Source organism: Nomascus leucogenys, chromosome 12 (assembly GCF_006542625.1).
Source record: "Nomascus leucogenys isolate Asia chromosome 12, Asia_NLE_v1, whole genome shotgun sequence".
In the NCBI taxonomy this organism is placed as follows: Eukaryota; Metazoa; Chordata; class Mammalia; order Primates; family Hylobatidae; genus Nomascus; species Nomascus leucogenys.
In genome coordinates this window covers 13,755,997-13,780,744 of record NC_044392.1, presented here as the reverse complement: position 1 = coordinate 13,780,744, position 24,748 = coordinate 13,755,997, and the positions used below count along the sequence as shown (strand labels likewise).

Below are 24,748 nucleotides of genomic sequence, written 5' to 3'. Positions count from 1 at the left end.
AGGAAACCAAAGAGAATAGATTCAGATTTTCATAGTAACAGCAGCCCAAGCCAACCACCCACAGTGCTTTAGGCCGTAGGCATTGTTTCTGTGAACCCTCAAAATTACCCCATGAGGTTAGGCATTCTTGATCCTGATTTGCAGAGGAGGAAACTGAGGTTCAGAGAGATTAGGTAACTTGCACAAAGAGCTGGGATTCAGACCCAGGTCTGTCCAACTCCCAAGCCTGTGCTCCTAATCACCTCTCTATGCTTCCTCTCTTTAGGAAACTTGCAGAAGAGAACCAGCTCACAGTGTACGGGGAGGAGCTTCCCAAAACAAGACAGAGGCAGGACCACCACTCTTGGGATTTTTCAGCGTTCACTTACCTCAGCACTGGGAGGGTAAGTGAGCTGCCAATTCTCTTCTATTTTGAGGTTCTATTTCTTTTCTTTTCTTTTTCTTTTTTGAGACAAAGTTTTGCTCTTGTTGTCCAGGCTGGAGTGCAATGGTATATCTCGGCTCACCGCAATCTCCGCCTCCCGGGTTCAAGTGATTCTCCTGTCTCAGCCTCCCTAGTAGCTGAGATTACAGGCATGTGCCACCATGCTCAGCTAATTTTGTATTTTTAGTAGAGATGGGGTTTCTCCATGTTGGTCAGGCTGATCTCGAACTTCCGATCTCAGGTGATCTGCCTGCCTTGGCCTCCCAAAGTGCTGGGATTACAGGCATGAGCCACAGTGCCTGGCCTTTTTTTTTTTTTTTTTGAGACAGAGTCTCGCTCTGTCACCCAAGCTGAAGTGCAGTGGCACCATCTCAGCTCACTGCAACCTCTCCCTCCCAGGTTCAAGTGATTCTCCCATTGAGATTCTATTTATTTTTCTTTTTCTTTTCTTTCTTTCTTTCTTTTTTTTTTTTTTTTTTTTTTTTTTTTTTGTTTGATTACCCAGGCTAGAGTGCAGTGGCGTGATCTCGACTCATTGCAACCTGGGCTTCCCCAGGTTCAAGCAATTCTCCTGCCTCAGCCTCCCACGTACCTGCTGGGATTACAGGTTTGTGCCACCACACCCTGCTAATTTTTGTATTTTTAGTAGAGACAGGGTTTCACCATGTTGGGCCAGGCTAGTCTCGAACTCCTGACCTCAAGTGATCCACCCGCCTCGAGGCTACCCAAAGTGCTAGGATTACAGGTGTGAGCCACCTTGTCTGGCGGCCGAGGTTCTGTTTCTATTGGCGCCTTAGGTATTATTTCCTCCAGAGGTGAAAGTGGCCACTCAAATCCTGGGCACCCCTAGGAGTCAGGATGTTGGACACAGGTCTTAACGGGGCCTGCACTCCTAGGCCTGAGCTTCCAGATCTGTGGCTGTCAGCCCTGTGGCATGCATGGGGAAGAGCCTGGCCAAGACCCCCAGACCCTGTACAAGAAGCCTGGGAGTGTGGCCAGTGCATAGGATGGGTCCTGGAGCTCATGCCTTTGCTAGGCCACTTCCAGCCTTGGAAGTCCATCAGCCCTGGCTTTGAATCCTGCCTCCAACATGTTCTAGCTGTATGGCCGACTGTGGGCAAGTCATTTATCTCTTGGAGCCTCATCTGTGAAATGTGGATGATTAATTCCCTACCTTATGGGGCTGTGATGAGGATTTCATGAGAGGATGACCTAGTAGTGCCCTTGGCATGGTTCCTGTCGCTTAGTCAGTGTTCTGTGATCAGCAGCTGGTATTATTATAACAGTTTATCATGCATCTGTCTTCCCACTTGAAACGTGGGACAATAACCCCTGTCATACTGGCTTGAAGGACATGGTGTCATCTGTGTGAGCTGTGGGGTCAGTATAGGTGGCATTTCTGCCACTCAAAGGCCAGCCCAACCCTACAGGGGTAGGGAGACACACCCAGTTCCCAGCACCAGGGGAAGCTGGATGACAGCTTCAATCCATCAATGATAGGCCTCAGTCCAGCCTAACTTTATGGACCGCAGAGGTACTTAAGTCTGTGGGGGTTGAAGTCTAGCCCGGTTCTTCTTCCACACGGGCTGCTGCCCAGAGCAGGTAGGCAGGTATGGGATAGGGGTGAGAGTGCCCTGGGCCCTGGTAGTTCTAGTTAATCAGCTTCCAGAGCAAAGCCCCAAGGAATAGCAGTGGATTTGGGCTGGAGCTGCATCTCTTGTCCGCAGCAGTTCAGGATCTGGTTACCCCTAGCCCTGCAGGCTGAAGAGGAGCTTGAGGAAGCCTCATGCATGAAGGCACACAGATCTCAGTTCTACCTTGTCCAACTCTAGCCTGGCTTTGCCCGTGTACTGCTGAGTTCTGCAGGGGGTGGGGTGTGCCTTTCTGCTCTGCAGGCTCCTACCCCCTTGTCCACTGATGCAGGGTGAAGGCTGGGGTGTGTGAGACCAGAGTGGAAGGGAGGTTGTCTGGAGAACTAAAGGACAGCCCTGGGGACAACTCTTGTGACCTCCTGCCCCAGGCTCCCAGCACCATGACGGTTTCATATACTCTCAAAGTGGCGGAGGCCCGCTTTGGAGGTTTCTCTGGCCTGCTTCTCCGTTGGAGGGGAAGCATCTACAAGCTCCTCTACAAGGAATTCCTCCTCTTCGGGGCCTTGTACGCTGTGCTTAGCATCACCTACCGGTAAGGGCAGGGTCTTAGAGCTGGTGGAAGTGGGGAGACTGGGTCACCCACCTCCCTCTAACCCAAGCCTACACCTGCCTTTCCCAGGCTGCTGCTGACCCAGGAGCAGAGGTACGTGTATGCTCAGGTGGCCCGGTACTGCAACCGCTCAGCGGACCTCATCCCCTTGTCCTTTGTATTGGGTAAGGCTCCCCTCTAGTTTTCCCTGTGTCCTCCTTATTGTGTTCCCTGACCTCTGGGTTGGGTTGACAGCTCCAGTTCAGCCTGGGCAATGTAGCGAGACTCTGCTAAAAAAAAAAAAAAAAAAAAAAAAAAAAAGAATTACTCAACAGAGTGGCAGAGCCTGCCTGGTCAGCCAGAGCAGGCCCAGCAGGCACAGGAGCTGGGTGCTGGGTCCAGGACTTCCAGAGGGCAGGGCCCTATCACTTGCCAGACCCTCACTTCCAGCAAGGCACAAGACACCTGCTGGCCTCACAAGCCCACCCTGGGCACTGGAGGGGAGCTGGACAGAGGTGACAACCCCTTCCCCACCCTCCTGGGAAGCAGTCTCCTGGCTTTGAATCCCCACTTTCCCTCTGCTGAAGAAGTTTGCCCTCCTCCCTCCTCCTGGCCTCGCACAGCAGGGCACTGGAGCTGAATGTTTCCTTCCCCCTGCCACGATTCAACTGGCCTGGACCAGGCCCTTTGCTGGGGGAGGCGAGGCGCTCCGACCCCCAGGCTCTCCACCCTCCCTTCCTACTCCCTCTACCACGGCGGCCAAGCAGGTTTCTATGTGACTCTCGTGGTGAACCGCTGGTGGTCCCAGTACACAAGCATCCCGCTGCCAGACCAGCTGATGTGCGTCATCTCGGCTAGCGTGCACGGCGTGGACCAGCGGGGCCGCCTGCTGCGCCGCACCCTCATCCGCTACGCGAACCTGGCGTCAGTGCTGGTGCTGCGCTCGGTCAGCACCCGCGTGCTTAAGCGCTTCCCCACCATGGAGCACGTGGTGGACGCAGGTGTGCCGCCCGCCGGGAGCCTCTGGGGGCCCGGCCCACGGCCGGATGCAGGTGCCGCCTGGGAGAGTCCTGGGAGCAGGGGCCTCCAGGGAAGGGTCTGGACTGCGACAGGAATGCGGAACCGCGAGTCCTGGGACAGCCGGTGGACGCGAGGGAGGGGAGCCAGACGGCGGAACAGCAGCCTCCCCTGGCGGCAGAGGGTGCAACTGCACCCCACCTGCTTTACCCCCTCAGGTTTCATGTCCCAGGAAGAGAGGAAAAAGTTTGAGAGCCTGAAATCCGACTTCAACAAGTACTGGGTCCCCTGCGTCTGGTTCACCAACCTGGCGGCCCAGGCCCGGAGGGACGGGCGAATCCGTGACGATATAGCTCTCTGTCTACTTTTGGAAGTGAGTGGGCCCCAGACCAGACCTATCTGCCCTCCTCCCTCTAATTTTAAAGATGAATAATAATTTTAGTACCTAACACTTGTATGGCACCAACTGTGTACCTCGGCCTTTTGGAAGCCCTGTACCTATGTTAACTCATTCATCCCTTACAGCAACTCTTGAGATAGGTACTATCATCCTCTTTACACAGATGTGGAAACTGAGGCACAGAGTGGAAAAGAAATTTGCCTAAGTTACACAGCTAGTTAGCAGAGCCGGGATTCAAGCACCCCATCTTAATACACCTCTGAGGGCAGAATGAGAAAGAGCCTCCTGGCCAGGCCCAGGCCTAGTTTGTGCTGGGCACCCCTGTTCCTTCCTCACCTCTGCTGACTTCCTGTTCCTGCTGTCCCTCCAGGAGCTGAACAAGTACCGAGCCAAGTGCAGCATGCTATTCCACTATGACTGGATCAGCATCCCCCTCGTCTACACCCAAGTAACTGCCTCTCCCCTCCTGGGTCCCAGTGCCTATTGTATGTCCTGTGCTGTGTGTGAGATGAGAAGAATTAGTGATGGTACTTGCCTGGCCATTTCAGTCCCCTGAGGCACTGGGTTCATCCTCAAAGCCTCCCACCACCCCCACCAAGGTGACCCTGTCCCCACTGGTACTGCCACACCAGGATACATGTTTGATTACTTGTCAGACTTCCCATAGATCCTCAGAGGCAGGGGCGGCATTTCTCCTTGTCCCGCTGCATCCCGCGCTGAGCCTGGCTCTTCCTTCTCCAGGTGGTGACCATAGCCGTCTACTCTTTCTTTGCCCTCTCCCTGGTTGGCCGCCAGTTTGTGGAGCCAGAGGCAGGGGCTGCCAAACCTCAGAAGCTTCCGAAGCCGGGCCAGGAGCCAGCCCCATCCCTGGGAGACCTGGACATGTATGTGCCTCTCACCACTCTGCTGCAGTTCTTCTTCTATGCTGGCTGGCTCAAGGTGGGCACTGCAGATGGGCATGCCAGCCTGCTCTGTGGAGATGTGGGCACAGGGGCTGCCCCGACTTTGGGGACAAAGAGTGAGGCTCTGAGCCCAGAAAACTTTGTCTCTGCCACCTATAGGTGGCTGAACAGATCATCAACCCATTTGGTGAGGATGATGACGACTTTGAGACAAACCAGCTCATAGACCGCAACTTGCAGGTGAGCAAGCATCAGGAAGGATCAGGAGTCCAGGGCAGCTCCTGGGCCCCCTCTCCCGGTCAGCTCTCAGCCCGGCCGTGGGAAGGAGAGGAGAGGAGGATCCTTGTAACTTGCTGGTGGCCCAGGTGTCCCTGCTATCCGTGGACGAAATGTACCAGAACCTTCCCCCCGCTGAGAAGGACCAGTACTGGGATGAGGACCAGCCGCAGCCACCCTACACTGTGGCCACGGCGGCCGAGTCTCTGCGGCCCTCATTCCTGGGCTCCACCTTCAACCTGCGGTGAGTGGCTTGCGCCGGACCTGACACGGCACGCGGGTCCTCGCTCAGCCTCTGGGGCACCGATGCCTCCGTCCCTTCCCGAGAGCCGATCCCGCGTCCCCGCTCCCGCCCTGTGCCCCGGCTCAGCCCGCCCTTCCGCCCGCAGCATGAGCGACGACCCTGAGCAGAGCCTGCAGGTGGAGGCGTCCCCCGGATCGGGTCGGCCCGCACCCGCCGCGCAGACCCCGTTGCTCGGCCGCTTCCTGGGCGTAGGGGCGCCCTCCCCCGCCATCAGTCTCCGGAACTTCGGCCGCATGCGAGGCACCCCCCGTCCCCCGCATCTGCTGCGCTTCCGGGCCGAGGAGGGCGGCGACCCCGAGGCCGCACCCCGCATCGAGGAGGAGACGGCGGAGTCCGGGGACGAGGCCCTGGAGCCCTGAGGTCTCGCCTGCCCCAGCCCGGTTCCCCCCACCCACTGCCCTCCTTCCCTCCCGTGCCCGGTCCTGCCAGCCAGCTCTATTAGAGCAGCTTTTCCTGTGTGCCTTGAAGGCCAGAGCATTTAGGGACAGAACTTGAAAGAGAAGATGGCGAGAAGGGCCTGAGCCAGGGCTGGGAATGTGTCCACTTTGGTGGGAGAGAAGGTCGGATGGGTTGCTTGGGGGACGTGAAGCTAGAAAAATAAATGAGCCCAGGCATAGAGGACTAGAGCCCAGGTGCACGGTTAGCTTCACAGCAACAGGGAGCTAGGCCAGTGATTCTCAAACTTGAGGAAGGATCAGCATCACGGAAGGTCTTGTCAAAAGAGTGCTGGGCACCACTCCCAGCATTTCTGGCATATTCGATTTGGGATGGCGCCCAACAACTTGCATTTCTAACAAGTTCCCAGGTGATGCTGTGCTGCTGGTCCAGGAAACACAATTTGAGAGTCATGTGAAACGTGCTTGAAGGGGTATACCTTACCCTGGTAACCTTACTCAAAAGAGGGGTCAGTGTGTGCTGGGGGACTTTTGCCTTGTCTGTAATGTTCAAGTTTTTGTTTACATTGAGAATATATTCAAGTTTTTAAGTTTCGTTTAGTTTTTGTTTATATTGAGAATATATTTATTGTGCAGTTATAATTGTTTAAAATTGAATTGGCATGCATGCAGTAGGATGAAGATGAAGGAAGGAAGGGTTTGGGAATCTGTCTTGGAGGCTGATTAAAGTCAGATGTGAAGGCAGCCATCCACCACTCACCCTAGACCTAGCATTTGGACTTCAGTGTGCCAAGCTCTTCTCCACTCCCACCAACCACACAGGGGGAAAAAGTACAGTTTACAGGTGGAAGCCTAGGCCCATCTCCATGGTGGGCCTCAGTGCTGGGGGCACTTGGCCGATATAAGTAAAGAGCCTTCTGTGGCCGGGCACAGTGGCTCACGCCTGTAATCCCAGCACTTTGGGAGGCCGAGGTGGGCGGATCCCCAGAGGCCAGAAGTTAAAGACCAGCCTGGCCAACATGGTGAAACCCTCTCTCTACTAAAAATACAAAAATTAGCTGGGTGTGGTGGTGGATGCCTGTAATGCTAGCTTCTTGGGAGGCTGAGGCACAAGAATTGCTTGAACCTGGGAAGCGGAGGTTGCAGTGAGCCAAGATCACTCTACTGCACTCTAGCTCTCAGTTACAGAGCCAGGCTCTGTCTCCAAAAACAAACAAACAAACAAAAAGTCTTCTGGAAACAGTCTGCCACAGAGCACTACATTGGAATTGTGATAAAACTATGCTCCTCTACCATTCTTGCTTTCTAAATCCCAGTCTTCACCTAAAGAAATCAGTGAAGGCCAAAACTGAGTATTAAGGCCACAGGATAAATGCCAGAACAGAGGAGGAAGACAGGGGGGACACTAGAGTACAGTGGGTAGACTCCAGCCTCTGGCAGGGTCAGTTGACTGGATTCTAATGCTGGCTTTGCTTCTTTCCATCTGCATGTCCATGGGACAGTGAATATTTCTTATTTATTTATTTATTTGAGACGGAATCTTGCACCGTCACCCAGGCTGGAGTGCAATGGCCTCATCTCGGCTCACTACAACCTCCGCCTCCTGGGTTCAAGCAATTCTCCTGCTTCAGCCTCCCGAGTAGCTGGGATTACAGGTGTCCACCACCATGCCCGGCTAATTTTTTACATTTTTAGTAGAGACAGGGTTTCACCATGTTGGCCAGGCTGGTCTTTAACTCCTTACCTCAGGTGATCCGCCCACCTCGGCCTCCCAAAGTGTTGGAATTACAGGCGTGAGCCACTGCGTCTAGCCAATAGTGAATATTTCTAAGCCTCACTTTCCAAATCTATAATGTGGAGACAGGTAGCTAGCACCCCACAATGATAGCTACTCATTCACAAGGCATTTGAGGGTTTTATGAGGAAATACCTCATTCACAAGGTATTTGAGGGTTTTTTTTTCTGCAGCTTTTACAAGCCTTGTCCCATGGTGAGAACGGTCATCTGTGAAGGTGGTAGAAATGGAGAATGGATGGATTTCAAGACTTTAGAGAAAGAACCCACTGGTTTTATGGACAGATCTTGGCTCACTGCAACCTCCACCTCCCCGGGTTCAAGAGATTCTCGTGCCTCAGCCTCTCAAGTAGCTGGGATTACAGGCACGTGCCACCACGCCCTGCTAATTTTTTGTATGTTTAGTAGAGATGGGGTTTCACCATGTTGGCCAGGCTGGTTTTTGAACTCCTGACCTCAAGTGATCCACCTGCCTCGGCCTCCCAAAGTGCTGGGATTACAGGCGTGAGCCACAATGCCTGGCCAAACTTCAAATTTAATAAAATCTCAAGACTTTTTTCCCAATTAATCTTGCTTATATTTGAGTACCCAGTATACGTCCATACACTTTTCTAGGTGCCAGAGACACAGCAGGAAACAAATATCCTTGTTTCCCTGGAGTACCATTCCAAAGGGAAAAGAGCAAACTTTGTCAGATTAAGGAATAAAGAGAAAAAATAGGCGAAATATAAGACAGTTCAGAGGGGCGACTACAACTTACAATATTGTGATCCGGCAAGAACTCACTAGGGTGACATAGCAAAGACCTGGAGGGAATGAACCATGTGGGGCTTTTTTGTAGAAACAGGGTCTCACTTTGTTGCCCAGGTTGGTCTCAATCTCCTGGCCTCAAGCAATCCTTCCGCCTTGGCCTCTGCCTCCCGAAGTGCTGGGATTACAGGCATGAGCCACCATGCCCAGTGTCCAGCCCCAAGTGGATATTTGAAGGAGTGTGCCTAACAAAGGGAATAGCATGTGTACATGTATGCTCAGTAAGCTAGGATGGTTGTGTGGTTGATGGAGGGAGTCACTATAGAAGGAGCTAGGTCACATCAAGTCATAATACTTGGTAAGGATTTTCATTGATGAGATAGGAAGCTGTTGCATTAAAAATATAATCTTAGGCCGGGCGCGGTGGCTCACGCTTGTAATCCCAGCACTTTGGGAGGCCGAGGCGGGCGGATCACGAGGTCAGGAGATCGAGACCATGGTGAAACCCCGTCTCTACTAAAAATACAAAAAATTAGCCGGGCGTGGTGGCAGGCGCCTGTAGTCCCAGCTACTCGGAGAGGCTGAGGCAGGAGAATGGCATGAACCCGGGAGGTGGAGCTTGCAGTGAGCCGAGATCGTGCCACTGCACTCCAGCCTAGGTGACAGAGCGAGACTCCGTCTCAAAAAAAAAAAAAAAAAAAAAAAAAAAATATATATATATATATATATATATATATAATCTTGGTGGGGTGCAGTACCTCACGCGTGTAATCCCAACACTTTGGAAAGCCATGGCAGGAGCATTGCTTGAGGCCAGGAGTTCAGGATTAGCCTGGGCAACAGGAAACCCCATCTCTACAAAAAAATAAAATGATTATTCTGGGCCCTGCACCATAGCTTTAGTCCCAGCTACTCAGTAGATTGAGGCTGCAGTGAGCAATGATTGCTGCGCTGCACTCCAGCCTAGTGTGAGATCCTGACTCTTGAAACTGAGCAACATGGCAGGTGGGTGCGAACAAGAGCTCAGTTTTGAAAATGTTGGCCTTTGAGAGCCCCTATTACAATATCCAAGCACAAAGCTGGGCGAGTGGCTCATGCCTATAATCCCAGCACTTTGGGAGGCCAAGGCGGGTGAATCACTTGAGGACAGGAGTTGGAGACCACCCTAGCCAACAGTGAAACCCTCTCTACTAAAAATACAAAAAGTGAGCTGGGTGTGGCAGTGCACACCTATTAATTCCAGCTACTCAGGAGGCTGAGGCATGAGAATTGCTTGAACCCAGGAGGCGGAGGTTGCAGTGAGCCGAGATTGCACACCACTGCAATCCAGTCTGGGCTGGAGTGACTATCTAAAAAAACCCAAAAACCAGGCCGGGTGCGGTGGCTCACACCTGTAATCCCAGCACTTTGGAAGGCCGAGGGTGGGCAGATCACCTGAGGTTGGGAGTTCAAGATCAGCCTGACCAACATGGGGAAACCCCATTTCTACTAAAAATACAAAATTATTCAGGCATGATGGTGCATGCCTGTAATCCCAGATACTTGGAAGGCTGAGGCAGGAGAATCGCTTGAACCCGGGAGGTGGAGGTTGCGGTGAGCCAAGATCCCGCCATTGCACTCCAGCCTGGGCAACAAGGGTGAAAACTCCGTCTCAAAAAAAAAAAAAAAAAAAAAAAACCCAAAAGGCAAACAAACAAAAAACCCAAGTGCAGGCCGCCAGGCACAGTAGCTCACGCATGTAATCCCAGCACCTTGGTAGGCCAAGGCAGGCGGATCATGAGGTCAGGAGATCGAGACCATCCTGGCTAACACAGTGAAACCCAGTCTCTACTACAAACACACAAAAAATTAGCCAGGGGTGGTGGCAGGTGCCTGTAGTCTTAGCTATGCGAGGCTGAGGCAGAATGGTGTGAACCCAGGACGCGGAGCTTGCAGTGAGCCAAGATTGTGCCACTGCACTCCAGCCTGGGTGACAGAGCGAGACTCTGTCTCAAAAAAACAAAAAACCCAAGTGCAAAGCTGGGGGTGGTGGGTTATGCCTGAAACCTGGCACTTTGGGAGGCAAAGGTGGTTAAGATTGCTTAAGCCCAAGATTTCAAGACCTGGGCAATGAAGTGAGACCCTGTCTCTACCAAAAAAAAAATTTTAAAAAATGGGTATAGGTCAGGCACGGTGGCTCATGCCTGTAATCCCAGCACTTTGGGAGGCCGAGGCGGGTGGATCATCTGAGGTCAGGAGTTCAACACCAGCCTGACCAACAGGCAGAAACCCTGTCTCTACTAAAAATACAAAATTAGCTAGGTGTGGTGGCGCATGCCTGTAACCCCAGCTGCTTGGGAGGCTGAGGCAAGAGAATCCCTTGAACCCAGGAGGCAGAGGTTGCGGTGAGGCGACATTGCGCCATTACACTCCAGCCTGGGCAACAAGAGCAAAACTCCGTCTCAAAAACAAAAAAAAGGGGTGTAGTGCCTATTGTCTCAGCTACTTGGCAGGCTGAGGCAGTATTACTTGAGCCCCGATGTCAAGGCTGCAGTGAACCATGATCATGCCACTGTACTCCAGCCTGGGTGACGGAGACTGTCTCAAAAAAAGAAAAAAAAAAATCCAAGTGCAGATGTCAAGCAGGTCAGGACTAAAGATAAGTGTTTGACAGGGCAAGTTTAAGTCAAAGAAGTGACCCTTGGAGACCAAGCAAGGCAGAAATCACTGTTAATCTTACAATGGGTGCAAGATCCTTAAAACTTTTTAGATGCAATATAAGCCTGAGATTCTAATCATGACTCAGCCAGCACAATATTGCTGAACCCCAAGGCTGGGATACCCCCTCTCATAGCCTCTGCCACATCCCTATCCCCACCAAAATGTGGTGAGAAATGTTCCCACTACAGACATAGCCCACATAATAAATCTGGCCTTCAGGGACATGCAGTTGAGAACAGGGACTTTACAGTGTGGTGAGCCTGGATCAGGACAGTAGGAGGTAGAGGTAAGGCAAGGGGTTGCAGCCACCCACCCAGATCAGTTTTGCAGGGCAAGGAAATAAAGCAGAGAAAACAGTCAAATATTCAGGCAACACAAATGTGGGAACAAAACAATAAACACCTTTATTACATGGGTGAAGACAAAACAAGGATTTATTTGCCTTTCCGGGCCTTGATTTTCCTAAGATAGAACTCCAACTCTTTGCCCTCTAGCACATAGCCATCTGCTCGGCCACACTGTCCAGGCCTTGAAGCGATGCACGCTGCAAGAGAGTAGGTGATCCTTAGCACAATGACAAGGTGGCCCCACCCAAACCTCTCCACCCCCTTAAGAATCTCTGTGGGTTCAGGTACCCTGGCGGCAAGCATGAAGCCAGCTGTCTCCTCAGACACACTTTATCTTCACTTCCTGTCAGTAGCAGAACTGGACAAAGTTTTCATCACTGAGACAGCCCCCTCAGCCTGGGCAGAGACTTCCCCAAATACAAAAACTCTAAGCATGGGCCTATGCAGACTCTTCTACCCAATGCTTCCCATTTCAGCTTCATATGAATAGGGCGACCAAACGTTCCCCTTTGTGCTCGCAGCCTGTTATCAGTGATTCCTTTAGACCGCATGGCTGGCAGTCAAAGGAATTGAGACAAGGGAAAAGTGCCTCGGCACACTCAATCTCTGAGACTCCCCACCTCCAACACAACAGCCTTCTCACCAAGAAGCTTGCCCTGCTGGAACTGCTCCTCCAGGAGACTGCTGATTTTGGCATTCTTTTTCCTTTCATCATATTTCTTCTGAATTTTTTTAGATCGTTTTTTGTTTAAAATCTCTTCTTCCTCAGGAGTCTGAAAAGGGGATACAAATATATAAGCTCAGGGAAGGCAGGCAGGCCCTGGAAGCCTTCTCGAACCCTGCACACCCCAGTGCTGGCCTTCCTCAGCCTAAAAGGCTCTCATCTCTCTCCCTTCAGTAGCAGAACTGGACAGAGTTTTCATCACGAGAAGACTGGAGTCAGGGCTGCCCTCCCCACAACCCCTACAGGGAAATAACACGCACCAGCTTGGCTCCCTTCTTGCGGCCCAGGGGCAGCGCATAGTGGGACTCGTACCACTGTCGGTACGGTGTGCTGTCGATGAGCACGATGCAATTCTTCACCAGGGTCTTGGTACGAACCAGCTCGTTATTAGATGCATTGTAGACAACATCGATGATCCTTGTTTTACGAGTACAACCTGCTCACAGGAGAAATTTGGCTTCAAGTAAACTGGAGGACAAATGGCCCTGGCACACTCCTCCAGGTTCTTCAGCCCCATGAGGCCTTAAGGAGAAATAAGGGAACTCTCAGCCTTTACTACTGCCATAGGGCATCAGTTCATCTTCCACAACCCCCTAACCCACGTTTCTAGTGATGTTTGGCAATCTAGTCTTTATCAGCCCCAATCTCTCAGGCTGCAGAGTTCAGAAAGATCAGAGCAGGTCGGGCACGGTGGCTCATGCCCGTAATCCCGGCACTTTAGGAGGTCGAGGTGGGTGGATCACTTGAAGCCAAGAATTTGAAACCAGCCTGGCCAACATGGTGAAACCCCGTCTCTACTAAAAACACAGAAGTAGCCGGGTGTGATGGCACACGCCTCTAATCCCAGTTACTTGGGAGGTTGAGGCAGGAGAGTCACTTGAACCCAGGAGGTGGAGGCTGCAGTGAACCAAGATCACGCCACTGGCACTCCAGCCTGAGCAAGAGGCCCAATCTCAAAAAAAGAAATTGGAGCAGGACAGCCTGGGTGGAGAGAACTCCCCAGCTACCTTAAGATCTTTCAGCAAGGAGAAACTTCAAATGCCTTGGTCTAAGCCACAGACTACCTGCTAAAAGCACTTGAATCTTTTTTTTTTCTGAGAGAGTCTCGCTGTGTTGCCCAGGCTAGACCCGAACTCCTGACCTCAGGTGATCCGCCCGCCTCGGCCTCCCAAAGTGCTGGGCTTATAGGCGTGAGCCACCACGCCAGGCCCACTTGGTTAATCTTAAGACGGTTTAGGTGCGTTTTCCCACCCACTCCCAAAGGGCCTCACTCACACTCTGAGCCCCAGGAGAAATTCCCCACGTCCAACCTCAGGGCACGGTATTTCTTGTTACCTCCCCGCACACGGACTGTGTGGATGCGGCGGGGGCCAATCTAGAAAACACAAGGTTACAGGAACTAGGTTACCAAGGAGAGCAAGGCAAGAGAGGGAGAGGAACCTGGGCCGGGAGGAGGCAACAGTCAGTGTAACTATGACAAGTCCTTGCATTGGCAAGTGGCACACAAGTGACCAAGACGGCCACAACCACGCCTAAGGATTCTTTTTCATCACCCTACTTGCCTCCAAGAGGAAAGCCTGACCCCAAATGCTGAAAATTAAGCCTCTGTTATAAAAAAACAAAAGACTAGGGTTCTGACTATTACGCGAGGCGCCACCCTCTCCAGAAGCTCAAGTCCCCACACACTATCCTTCTCTCTGAGACCCCAAGCTCCAGGGTTGGGGGCCTGAGGGAGCATTCCCTCTTTGGTACTTACTTATCCAACAGCTAAAGGGGGACAGGACACCTAGGCCCTACTACAGAGAAATCAGAGCCCAAGAAAAAACGCACAACGGTCACACGGAGAAACCCGAGCACGCTGGAAAGCGGGGGAAGGCGACCTCCCAGGCGGACAGGCCCACACTCGCACCCACCTTGGTGTTGGCAGCTGGGCGCCCCAACTCATACTTCCGTTTCTTGTGGTAGGGCTTTCTCTTGCCCCCGGTTTTGCGGCGCTTGTGCCAGTTGTCCCGAGAGATGCCTGCATGTGGAAGCGGGGAAGGAAGTTTGAGCCACTGTGACTCGGTGCTAGCTACTCGCCAGCTCCCGACCGCCGCGCCGGGCCGGCCGCGCACGCTCAGCTCTCCAAGGTTGGCTTCCCCACCGCGCACTCGGGAGTATGCAGCATTACCGAGTTGTCATCATACACGTGCGGCCAGGCCGGGGCCTCCTCCTCGCGGCAGCCATGTTGGCGCCGCTCGGAGCCCGCAGCCCGCGGCCCGGAATCCGGAGCCCAGAGCCTTCGCAGCCCCCAGAGAGGGGCTAGGCGGCCGAAACCCGAGGGCCACCACTCCTCGTGGCTGTCCCTGGCCGGGGGTCGGGGCGTCTGGACTCCTCAGTAGGCTGCGAAGCAGGATGAGGCCTGATTGAGCTCAATCCCCTATCACCCGCCTCAATGCAGAGCGACACTCACCCATCGCTCGGCGCTGAGCTGGAAAGAGAAACCGCAAAGATTCACGGTCCGGTTTGTAAAACGCCGTCCCACCCCCTTTACTTACGTTGTTTCTGAGCGCCGAAACAACGTCGGGCGACGAGGCTTACGTATCAGCTGCCGCGCCTAGGGCCACGAGCCTGGGAAGGTCTCGCAGGCTGCCGACCTCTGCTGACCTCCGCCGACTCGCCTCCGACCTTGGGCTGGGGGAAGGGGGTCTGCGGCGTCGGCAGATCTGGGCGTGTTGAGACTAGTTTCAGAGGCTGCTGCGGTCGTTTAGGATAAGATGTGGTTGCGGCTGCGTTGAAAAAGAGTGGAAGGGGGCTGGGCACGGTGGCTCATGCTTGCCAGCACTTTGGGAGGCCGAGGCGGGCGGATCACGAGGTCAGGAGATCGAGACCACGGTGAAACCCCGTCTCTACTAAAAATACAAAAAATTAGCCGGGCGTGGTGGCAGGCGCCTGTAGTCCCAGCTACTCGGAGAGGCTGAGGCAGGAGAATGGAGTGAACCCGGGAGGCGGAGCTTGCAGTGAGCCGAGATCGCGTCACTGCACTCCAGCCTGGGCGACAGAGCGAGACTCTGTCTCAAAAAAAAAAAAAAAAAAAAAAGAAAAAGAGTGGAAGGGAATGGAATTGGAAACGAGTGTGGACTTGGGTTTTGTTTTGAAGGGTTTGATGGTAGATAGGACATGGGGATTGAGGGAGAGGGCGGTGTCAAGGATTCCTAAGATTCTCACTTGATCAATCGCATAAATATTGGGGCCATTTACTGAGATGGGGTAGGCTAAGGTAGGAGCTCTTCTGGACACGTTCATTTTGAGATCTTGCTAAGTCATGTAAGTGGGACTGACTGATAGGAAGCTGAATATTAATGACTGGTCATCCTTATAAGGGATCTGCACTGAAGATGTTATTTTGGGAATCGTTGGCTTATAAATGGTAATTAAAGCCACCAGAATGAAACGAACTTAGGAAGAGTATAAAGGAGGGATCAGCTAACTTTTTTTTCTGAGGTAGAAGGATATATATTTTTTAATTAAAATGTTTAGGCCTGGCGCGGTGGCTCACGCCTGTAATCTCAGCACTTTCGGGAGGCGGAGGCGGGTGGATCACGAGGTCAGGAGTTCGAGACCAGCCTGGCCAACATGGTGAAACCGTGTATCTACTAAAAAAATACAAAATTTAGTTGAGCATGGTGGCGCACACCTGTAATCCCAGCTACTCAGGGAGGCTGAGGCAGGAGACTCGCTTGAACCAGGGAGTCGGAGGTTGCGGTGAGCCGAGATCGCACCACTGCACTCCAGTCTGGCGACAGCGAAACTCAATCTCAAAACAAAACAAAACAAACAAAACAGACAAAATTAGCCGGGCGTGGTGGCGGGCGCCTGTAATCCCAGCAACTGCGTCGGGAGGCTGAAGAAGGAGAATCGCTTGAACCGGGAGGTGGAGGTTCCAGTGAGCCGAGATGGCACCAATGCACTCACTCCAGCCTGGGTGACAGAGTAAAACTCTGTCTCAAAAAAATAAAATACACAAGTTATTATTGATTATAGTCACCCTGTTTTGCTATCAAATAGTAGGTCTTATTTATTCTGATATTTTATTTTTGTATACATTGGCCATCCCCACTCCCCCCTGCCCTCCCACTACCCTTTCTAGCCTCTGGTAACCATCCTTCTACTCTCTAGGACCATGAGTTCAATTGTTTTGATTTTTATTTATTTATTTATTTTTTTTTTTTTTGAGACGGAGTCTCGCTCTGTCGCCCAGGCTGCAGTGCAGTGGCACAATCTCGGCTCGCTGCAAGCTGCGCCTCCCAGGCTCACGCCATTCTCCTGCCTCAGCCTCCTGAGTAGCTGGGACTACAGGCGCCCGCCACCACGCCCAGAGAATTTTTTGTATTTTTAGTGGAGACGGGGTTTCACCGTGTTAGTCAGGATGGTCTCGATCTCCTGACCTCGTGATCCACCCGCCTCAGCCTCCCAAAGTGCTGGGATTACAGGCGTGAGCCACCGCACCCGGCTGTTTTGATTTTTAGATCCCACAAATAAGTGAGAACATGCGATTCTCTTTGCATGCGTCTTTCTGTGCCCAGCTTATTTCACTTAACATAATGACCTTCAGTTCTACCCATGCTGTTGCAAATGACGGGATCTCATTCTTTTTTATGGCTGAATAGTAATCCATTGTGTATATGTACCACATTTTACCCATTCATCTTTTTTTTTCTTCTTTTTGAGACAGAGTCTCACTCTGTCACCCAGGCTGCAGTGCAGTGGCATGATCTCAACTCACTGCAACCTCTGCCTCCCAGTTCAAGCAATTCTGCCTCAGCCTCCTGAGTAGTTGGGATTACAGGCATGTGCCACCACGCTCGGCTAATTTTTGTATTTTTAGTAGAGACGGGGTTTCACTATGTTGGCCAAGCTGGTCTCAAACTCTTGACCTCAGGTGATCTGCCCACCTCAGCCTCCCAAAGTGCTAGGATTACAGGCGTGAGCAACCACGCCCGGCGCCATTCGTCTTTTTTAACTTTAATTTTAATTTTAAATTTTTTTGAGACAGTCTTGCTCTGTCGCCCAGGCTGGAGTGCAGTGGTGCGATGTTGGCTCGCTGCAACCTACATCTCCTGGGTTCAAGCAATTCTCCTGCCTCAGCTTGCCAAGTAGCTGGGGTTACAGGCATGGGCCACCGTGCCTGGCAAATTTTTGTATCTGTAGTAGAGATGGGGGTTTCACCATGTTGGCCAGGCTGGTCTTGAACTCCTGACCTCAAGTGATGCCTGCCTAGGCCTCCCAAAGTGCTGGGATTACAGGCGTGAGCCACTGCGCCCAGCCTGATTTCCTTTCTTTTGAGTAATATACCCAGCAGTGTAGGAACCTCCAAACTGTTCTCCATGGTGGTTGTACTAATTTACATTCCCAAGAAGAGTGTACAAGCGTTCCCTTTTCTCCACATCCTCGCCAGCATTTGTGATTGCCTGTGTTTTAGAAATAAGCCATTTGAACTGGGGTGAGATGATATCTCACGGTAGTTTTGATTTGCATTTCTCTGATGATCAATGATGTTGAGCACCTTACATGTGCCTGTTTGCCGTCTGTATGTCTTCTTTTGAGAAATGTCTATTTAAATCTTTTGCCTATTTTTTGATCAGATTATTAGTTTTTTTCCTGTAGAGCTGAGCTCCTTCTATATTCTGGTTATTAATCCCTTGCCAGATGGGTAGTTTGCAAATATTTTCTCCCATTCTGTGGGTTGTCTCTTTACTTTGTTGATTGTATCCTTTGCTGTGCAGAAGCTTTTTAACTTGATGTGATCCCATTTGTCCATTTTTTGCTTTGGTTGCCTGTGCTTATGGGGTATTGCTCAAGGAATTTTTGCCCAGACCAATATCCTGGAGATTTCCCCCAATGTTTTCTTGTAGTAGTTTCATAGTTTGAGGTCTTAGATTTAAGTCTTTAATCCATTTTGATTTGATTTTTGTGCAGTGCTGTACATGTTCAGAGAAACTTCCCTAGCAACAAACTATAGAAATAATCCCTAAAGTATAGTGTTTAACATTTCTTTCTTTTTTTTAACAGCAAAAGCAAGATTTTATTAAAGTGAGGAAGCACTCCACAGGGTGGGAGTGGGCCCCAGCAAGCTGCCCAAGGACCTGGTTACAACGTTTTCTGGGTTTTAAGTACTCCTTTTGAGGTCCCTATCAGCTACCCCTTATCTGAATGAAGGATTTGGTCCTTAGCTAATCAAAGGTTGAGGCGAATTGGTACTCCATGCAGATGAAGGCATGGCCTGTGCTTGGCCCACGGCCACTCCAAGGCACTCTCCTTTTCTATCAGAGAACTGGTGCAAGGGGGAGGGTTGTAGCGACAGTCGTCTTTGATCCTTTGCTACTTGGGTGAACATTTCTTATAAAGAATATGTAGGAGGCCAGGGGCGGTGGCTCATGCCTGTAATGCCAGCATGTCGGGAGGCTGAGGCAAGTGGATCACGAGGTCAAGAGATCAAGACCATCCTGGCCAACATGTTGAAACCCTGTCTGTATTAAAAATACAAAAATTAGCTGGGTGTGGTGGCGCGCACCTGTAGTCCCAGCTACTTGGGAGGCTGAGGCAGGAGAATCTCTTGAACCCGGGAGGCGGAGGTTGCAGTGAGCCGAGACCACGCCATCGCACTCCAGCCTGGTGACAGAGCGAGACTTCGTCTCAAAAAATAAAATATGTAGGAGCCAGGCATGGTGGTATGCGCCTGTAGTCCTAGCTACTTGGGAAGTTGAGGCTGTAGGATTGCTTGAGCCTGAAATTTGAGGTTACAGTGAGCTATGATCATGCCACTGCACTCCAGCCTGGGCAACAGAGCAAGACCTTGTCTCAAAAAAAAAAAAAAAAAAAAAAAAAGAGGGCCGGACGTGGTGGCTCATGCTTGTAATCCCAGCACTTTGGGAGGCCGAGGCGGGCAGATCACAAGGTCAGGAGATCGAGACCATCCTGGCTAACACGGTGAAACCCCGTCTCTACTAAAAACACAAAAAATTAGCCGGGCGTGGTGGCGGGCGCCTGCAGTCCCAGCTGCTCAGGAGGCTGAGGCAAGAGAATGGCGCAAACCCGGGAGGCGGAGCTTGCAAGCAGAGATCACGCCACTGCACTCCAGCCTGGGCGACAGAGCGAGACTCCGTCTCAAAAAAAAAAAAAAAAAAAAAAAGAAAAGAATTGATCTAAGCAGACTCTCCAGCTGGCTATTAAAAAGAAAAAAAAACAAAAAACGAAATACAAGAAAAAAGCATAGGTCCAAGGCTTTAGGAATGTCTACATTTCGGCTGGGTGCAGTGGCTCACGACTGTAATCTCAGCACTCTGGGAGGCCAAGATGGGCAGATCACCTGTGGTCAGGAGTTCGAGACCAGTCTGACCAACACAGCGAAACCCCATCTCTACTAAAAATACAAAATTATCCAGGCATGGTGGCACACGCCTGTAATCCCAGCAACTCAGGAGGCTGAGGCAGGAGAATCACTTGAACCCAGGAGGCAGAGGTTGCAGTGAGCTGAGATCGCACCATTGCACTCCAGCCTGGGCAGCAAGAGTGAAACTCCATCCCCCCCCGCCAAAAAAAAGGAATGTCGTCATTTCAAGGCCAGATAGAGAAAAACAGCTGGCAAAGGACACAGAAAGAGAAATTAGAGTGACTAGAGGAAAGCCAGCACAGGGTGCTGCCATAGCTTAATGCTGCTGTGAATGCTAGTTAAAATGAGACTAAAAAGGCCAGTGCAGTGGCTCACGCCTGTAATCCAGCACTTGGGGATGCCGAGGGGGCAGATCACCTGAGGTTAGGAGTTCGAGACCAGCCTGGCCAACATGGCAAAACCCCATCTCTACTAAAAATACAAAAATTACCTGGGTGCAGTGGTGGACACCTGTAGTCCCAGCTACTCTGGAGGCTGAGGCAGGAGAATCACTTGAACCTGGGGGGCAGAGGTTGCAGTGAGCCGAGATCATTCCACTGCACTCTAGTCTGGACGACAAGAGCGAAACTCCATCTCAAGGAAAAAAAAAAAAGGTGATTATTGGATTTAGTAACCTGAAAGTCCTTGGTGATATTGGTGAGAGCAGTTTCTGTACAGTACAGTGGGAAAAAACTTGAAATAGAATGGGAAGTTAAAAAATCCAGTGTATGTAGACAACTATTTTGAGAGGTATGACTTTAAAGGGGAAAGAATTAGGTTGTTGGCTGGAAAGGAATGTAGAGCAGAAGGGTAGTTTTTTTGTTTTGTTTTGTTTTTGAGATGGAGTCTCGCTCTGTTGCCCAGGCTGGAGTGCAGTGGTGCAATCTTGCCTCACTGCAAGTTCCGCCTCCCTGGTTCATGCCATTCTCCTGCCTCAGCCTCCTGAGTAGCTGGGACTACAGGTGCCCAAAACCATGCCCAGCTAATTTTTTGTATTTTTAGTAGAGATGGGGTTTCACCGTGTTAGCCAGGATGGTCTCGATCTCCTGACCTCGTGATCCGCCTGCCTCAGCCTCCCAAAGTGCTGGGATTATAGGTTTGAGCCACCACACCCGGCCACAGAAGGGTAGTTTTTTAAGGGAGTAAACTGATGAGTAGCTTCTACTACACTTGGCTGCAGATCCTGTGGAAGAAATTCTCTTAACTTTATCCTTTTTTTTTTTGAGATGGAGTTTTGCTCTTGTCCCCCAGGCTGGACTGCAATGGCGTGATGTCGGCTCACTGCAACCTCTGCCTCCCAGATTCAAGTGATTCTCCTGCCCCAGCCTCCCGAGTAGCTGGGATTACAGGCATGTGCCACCACACCCGGCTAATTTTTGTGTGTGTGTGGTTTTTTTTTTTTTTTTTTTTTAGTAGAGACGGTGTTTCTCCATGTTGTTCAGGCTGGTCTTGAACTCCCAACCTCAGGTGATCCGCCTGCCACAGCCTCCCAAAGTGCTGGGATAACAGGCGTAAGCCACCACATCCAGCCTTTTTTTTTTTTTTTTTTTTTTTTTTTTAATTTTAGACACAGGGTCTCATTATACTGCTCAGGCCAGAGTTCTGAGTCTGCTTTCTTTTTTTTTTTTTTTTTTTTTTTTGAGACGGAGTCTCGCTCTGTCGCCCAGGCTGGAGTGCAGTGGCGCAATCTCAGCTCACTGCAAGCTCCGCCTCCCAGGTTCATGCCATTCTCCTGCCTCAGCCTCTCCGAGTAGCTGGGACTACAGGCGCCCGCCACCACGCCCGGCTAATTTTTTGTATTTTTAATAGAGACAGGGTTTCACCGTGGTCTTGATCTCCTGACCTCGTGATCCGCCCGCCTCGGCCTCCCAAAGTGCTGGGATTACAAGCGTGAGCCACCGCGCCCAGCCTTCTGAGTCTGCTTTCTAAAGCAGCAACACTCTCATCTTTCTCTACCCACTTACTACCTATCATTTGTTTACATGCACATTATCTGTTTTCTCCACTGAAATACAATGTGCATAAGGGTAGAAACTTAGTCTTATTCACTGCCAGATTTCTAACACCCATACAGAGAATAATGCTTGCTATTTAATAAGTACTCAATGATTTTTTTTTTTTTTTTTTTGGAGACGGAGTCTTGCTCTGTCGCCCAGGCTGGAGTGCAGTGGCACGATCTCAGCTCACTGCAAGCTCCGCCTCCCAGGTTCACGCCATTCTCCTGCCTCAGCCTCCCGAGTAGCTGGGACTACAGGCGCCTGCCACCACTCCTGGCTAATTTTTTCTTTTGTATTTTTAGTAGAGACGGGGTTTCACCACGTTAGCCAGGATGCTCTCGATCTGACCTTGTGACCCGCCCGCCTTGGCCTCCCAAAGTGCTGGGATTACAGGTGTGAGCCACCATGCACAGCCTTTTTTTTTTTTTTTTGATACAGGGACTGGCTCTGTCGCCCAGGCTGGAGTGCAATGGCGCAATCTCGGCTCATTGTAACCTCTGCCTCCCAGGCATAAGCCCTCCTCCCACCTTACCCTACCAAGGAGCTGGGACCACAAGCACATGCCACCACGCCTGGCTCATTTTTGTATTTTCTGTAGAGATTGGGTCTTTTTTTTTTTTTTTCGAGACAGAGCCTCGCTCTGTTGCCCAGGCTGGAGTGCAGTGGTGCAACCTCGGCTCACTGCAGCCTCTGCCTCCTGGGTTCAAGCGATTCTTCTGCCTCAGCCTCCCGAGTAGCTGGGATTATAAGCATGCGCCACCATGCCCAGCTCATTTTTGTACAGACAGGGTTTCACCAGGTTGGCCAGGCTGGTCTCCAGTCTGGCCTCGTTTTCCACCCATCTTGGCCTCCCAAAGTACTGGGATTATAGGCGTGAGCCACAGCACTCAGCTCATTTTTGTAGACAGGGTTTCACCAGGTTGGCCAGGCTGGTCTCCAGTCTGGCCTCGTTTTCCACCCATCTTGGCCTCCCAAAGTGCTGGGGTTATAGGCGTGAGCCACAGCACCCAGCTGAGACTGAGTCTCATTTTGTTGCCCAGGATGGTCTTGAACTCCTGAGCTCAAGCCGTCTGCTCGCCTGGGCCTCCCAAAGTACAGCACTCAATAAATATTTAAATGGCACTTAAATATTCGAGCAAATTATTGTTCTACTCACCACATTGTATTTACTTGGTTTTCCCAGGTTTAATATACCATATTAATGGAGTAAAGGAAGAAACAAAACCACATGATCACTTCAAAACACAGAAAAAGCATTTGACAAAATCCAATACCCTTTGGTGATTAAAAGACTCAGACTAGAAATAAAAGTGAACTTCTGACATAGTGCAATGGCTCATGCCTGTAATCCCAGGACTTTGGGAGGCCGAGGTAGGAGGATTGCTTGAGGCCAGGAGTCTCTGTGACCGAGGGCTTCCCACACATTTGCTTGTATGGTTCCTAGGTTAAACCTTTTAGTGGCACCTCATTACCATTCAGATAATCCACGCTCCATGACATGGAATACAGAGTTCTCCAGTTCCTAAACTGTCCATGCCCTATGACTGGGCCCTCAGTCCACTGGACAGACGTTTTTTTCAAAACCAAATTGGTGTTTCCCTTCGGATCCTTCTCTGTCCAGCAAGTTAAGTGCTTCCTTCAGCCTTTGTGTGAATGGTAATGAGGTATCACTAAAAGATTTTAAGCCTAGGAACCATACAACCAAATGTGTGTTTAGGGAGCCCTCAGTCAGGCGGACTCCTGGCCTCAACCCCACAGAATCTTTTAGCAGGCCCTGGGCTGACTGTAATACGGTGCCATCTTCTTTTTTTTTTTAAGACGGAGTTTCGCTCGTTGCCTAGGCTGGAGTGCAATGGCGCGATCTTCGCTCACCGCAACCTCTGCCTCCTGGGATTATAGGCATGCACCACCACAGCCGGCTAATTTTGTATTTTTAGTAGAGACAGGGTTTCTCCATGTTGGTCAGGCTGGTCTTGAACTCTCGATGTCAGGTGATCTGCCTGCCTCAGCCTCCCAAGGTGCTGGGATTACAGGCGCCTGCTACCACACCCGGCTAATTTTTTGGATTTTTAGTAGAGACGGGGTTTCACCAGGTTGGTCTCGAACTCCTGACCTCAGGTGATCCACCTGCCTCAGCCTCCCAAAGTGCTAGGATTACAGGTGTGAGCCACCGCACCTGGCCTTTTTTTTTTTTTGAGAGTCTTACTCTGTCGCCCAGGCTGAAGTGCTGTGGTGTAGTCTCAGCTCACTGCAACCTCCGCCTCCCGGGTTCAAGCAATTCTCCCGCCTCAGCCTCCTGAGTAGCTAGAAGTATAGGTGCGTGCCACCATGCACCATGCCCAGCTAATTTTTGTATTTTTAGTAGAGATGGGGTTTCACTATGTTGGCCAGGCTGGTCTCGAACTTCTGACCTTGCGATCTGCCCGCCTTGGCCTTCCAAAGTGCTGGGATTATAGGCATGGGCCACTGTGCCCAGTGGCCATCTTCCTTCTACTTAAGAGTTCCTGTTCCCAGGCCTAGTAAGCATCTCATAGACATCAAACAAGTCACAGGAGTCTTCAGCTTGGCATTGGAATTGTAGGCGTGGATATGGCCTCCTGGAAGGAGTACAGAATCAGTACTACCCAGAGGCCAAAGGTACAGTCATGTCCTTAGTCCCAGAAGGCTCAGACACATCCCAGGCCCTTTCCACACACTTAAACAGCTGATTTATTGTTTCTCTTTATTGTTACATACAATGTATAAACACATAAAACAGAAAACAGTAGGGATCCTCTTGGATCTCTAGGAAGACAGTAAGGTAGAAAGAGGTCTCAGAAACATTCTTTTAAAGTACAAGACATTCAGTGCTCGGCCCAAAGGCGTAGAAGGTTTGGAGCCAGTAGATAGCTGTACTAAAGGCTCCGTCTCTCTCCCCAGAGCCAGGACAACCCCAGGGAGCTCTCCATTAGCAGCCAGTCCACACAGACAGGATGCTGCAGAGAAAGCTCTATGCTGAGAACATTCCCCTTGATGGAAAGAAGGGCAACACAAAAGGGTAACTAAGAGCTCCTTCCTCCCACGAGGGCAACAACTGAGGAATAGAAAAGGAGTGTCCCATGTCACTCTGACCCCCTCCCCAGATGC

General features: G+C 51.1%; 2 protein-coding genes and 4 non-coding genes across 7 annotated transcripts; 1 reads left to right on the top strand and 5 right to left on the bottom strand.

Annotated features, from left to right (window-relative positions):
- Nucleotides 1–301: 301 nt before the first annotated feature.
- On the top strand, nt 302–6,493 carry BEST4 (bestrophin 4). 2 transcript variants are annotated; one of them, XM_003278643.2, is made up of 10 exons: nt 302–383; nt 2,445–2,608; nt 2,696–2,790; nt 3,373–3,606; nt 3,841–3,995; nt 4,393–4,470; nt 4,764–4,961; nt 5,084–5,164; nt 5,290–5,444; nt 5,590–6,493. In XM_003278643.2, the coding sequence occupies exons 2-10, from the start codon at nt 2,457–2,459 to the stop codon at nt 5,861–5,863; spliced, it is 1,422 nt and encodes a 473-aa protein (XP_003278691.2). In that variant the 5' UTR covers nt 302–383; nt 2,445–2,456; the 3' UTR covers nt 5,864–6,493. The 2 variants fall into 2 exon arrangements, with proteins under 2 accessions (XP_003278691.2, XP_030679626.1); XM_030823766.1 differs by lacking the exons at nt 302–383; nt 2,445–2,608; nt 2,696–2,790 and having other exon boundaries at nt 3,238–3,606; nt 5,084–6,493.
- A 5,029-nt stretch (nt 6,494–11,522) lies between these two features.
- On the bottom strand, nt 11,523–14,825 carry RPS8 (ribosomal protein S8). Its single transcript, XM_003278644.3, has 6 exons — nt 14,667–14,825; nt 14,128–14,234; nt 13,490–13,589; nt 12,475–12,650; nt 12,134–12,263; nt 11,523–11,687 (listed from the first exon to the last, which is right to left on the bottom strand). The coding sequence occupies exons 1-6, from the start codon at nt 14,668–14,670 to the stop codon at nt 11,578–11,580; spliced, it is 627 nt and encodes a 208-aa protein (XP_003278692.1). The 5' UTR covers nt 14,671–14,825; the 3' UTR covers nt 11,523–11,577.
- Nucleotides 11,805–11,873, bottom strand: LOC115837769. The gene has a single exon (XR_004032821.1). It is a non-coding gene; the product is annotated as a small nucleolar RNA SNORD38 (small nucleolar RNA).
- LOC115837770 lies at nt 12,351–12,420 on the bottom strand. Its single transcript, XR_004032822.1, has one exon. It is a non-coding gene; the product is annotated as a small nucleolar RNA SNORD38 (small nucleolar RNA).
- Nucleotides 13,671–13,774, bottom strand: LOC115837771. Its single transcript, XR_004032823.1, has one exon. It is a non-coding gene; the product is annotated as a small nucleolar RNA SNORD46 (small nucleolar RNA).
- On the bottom strand, nt 14,324–14,403 carry LOC115837765. Its single transcript, XR_004032817.1, has one exon. It is a non-coding gene; the product is annotated as a small nucleolar RNA SNORD55/SNORD39 (small nucleolar RNA).
- Nucleotides 14,826–24,748: the final 9,923 nt, after the last annotated feature.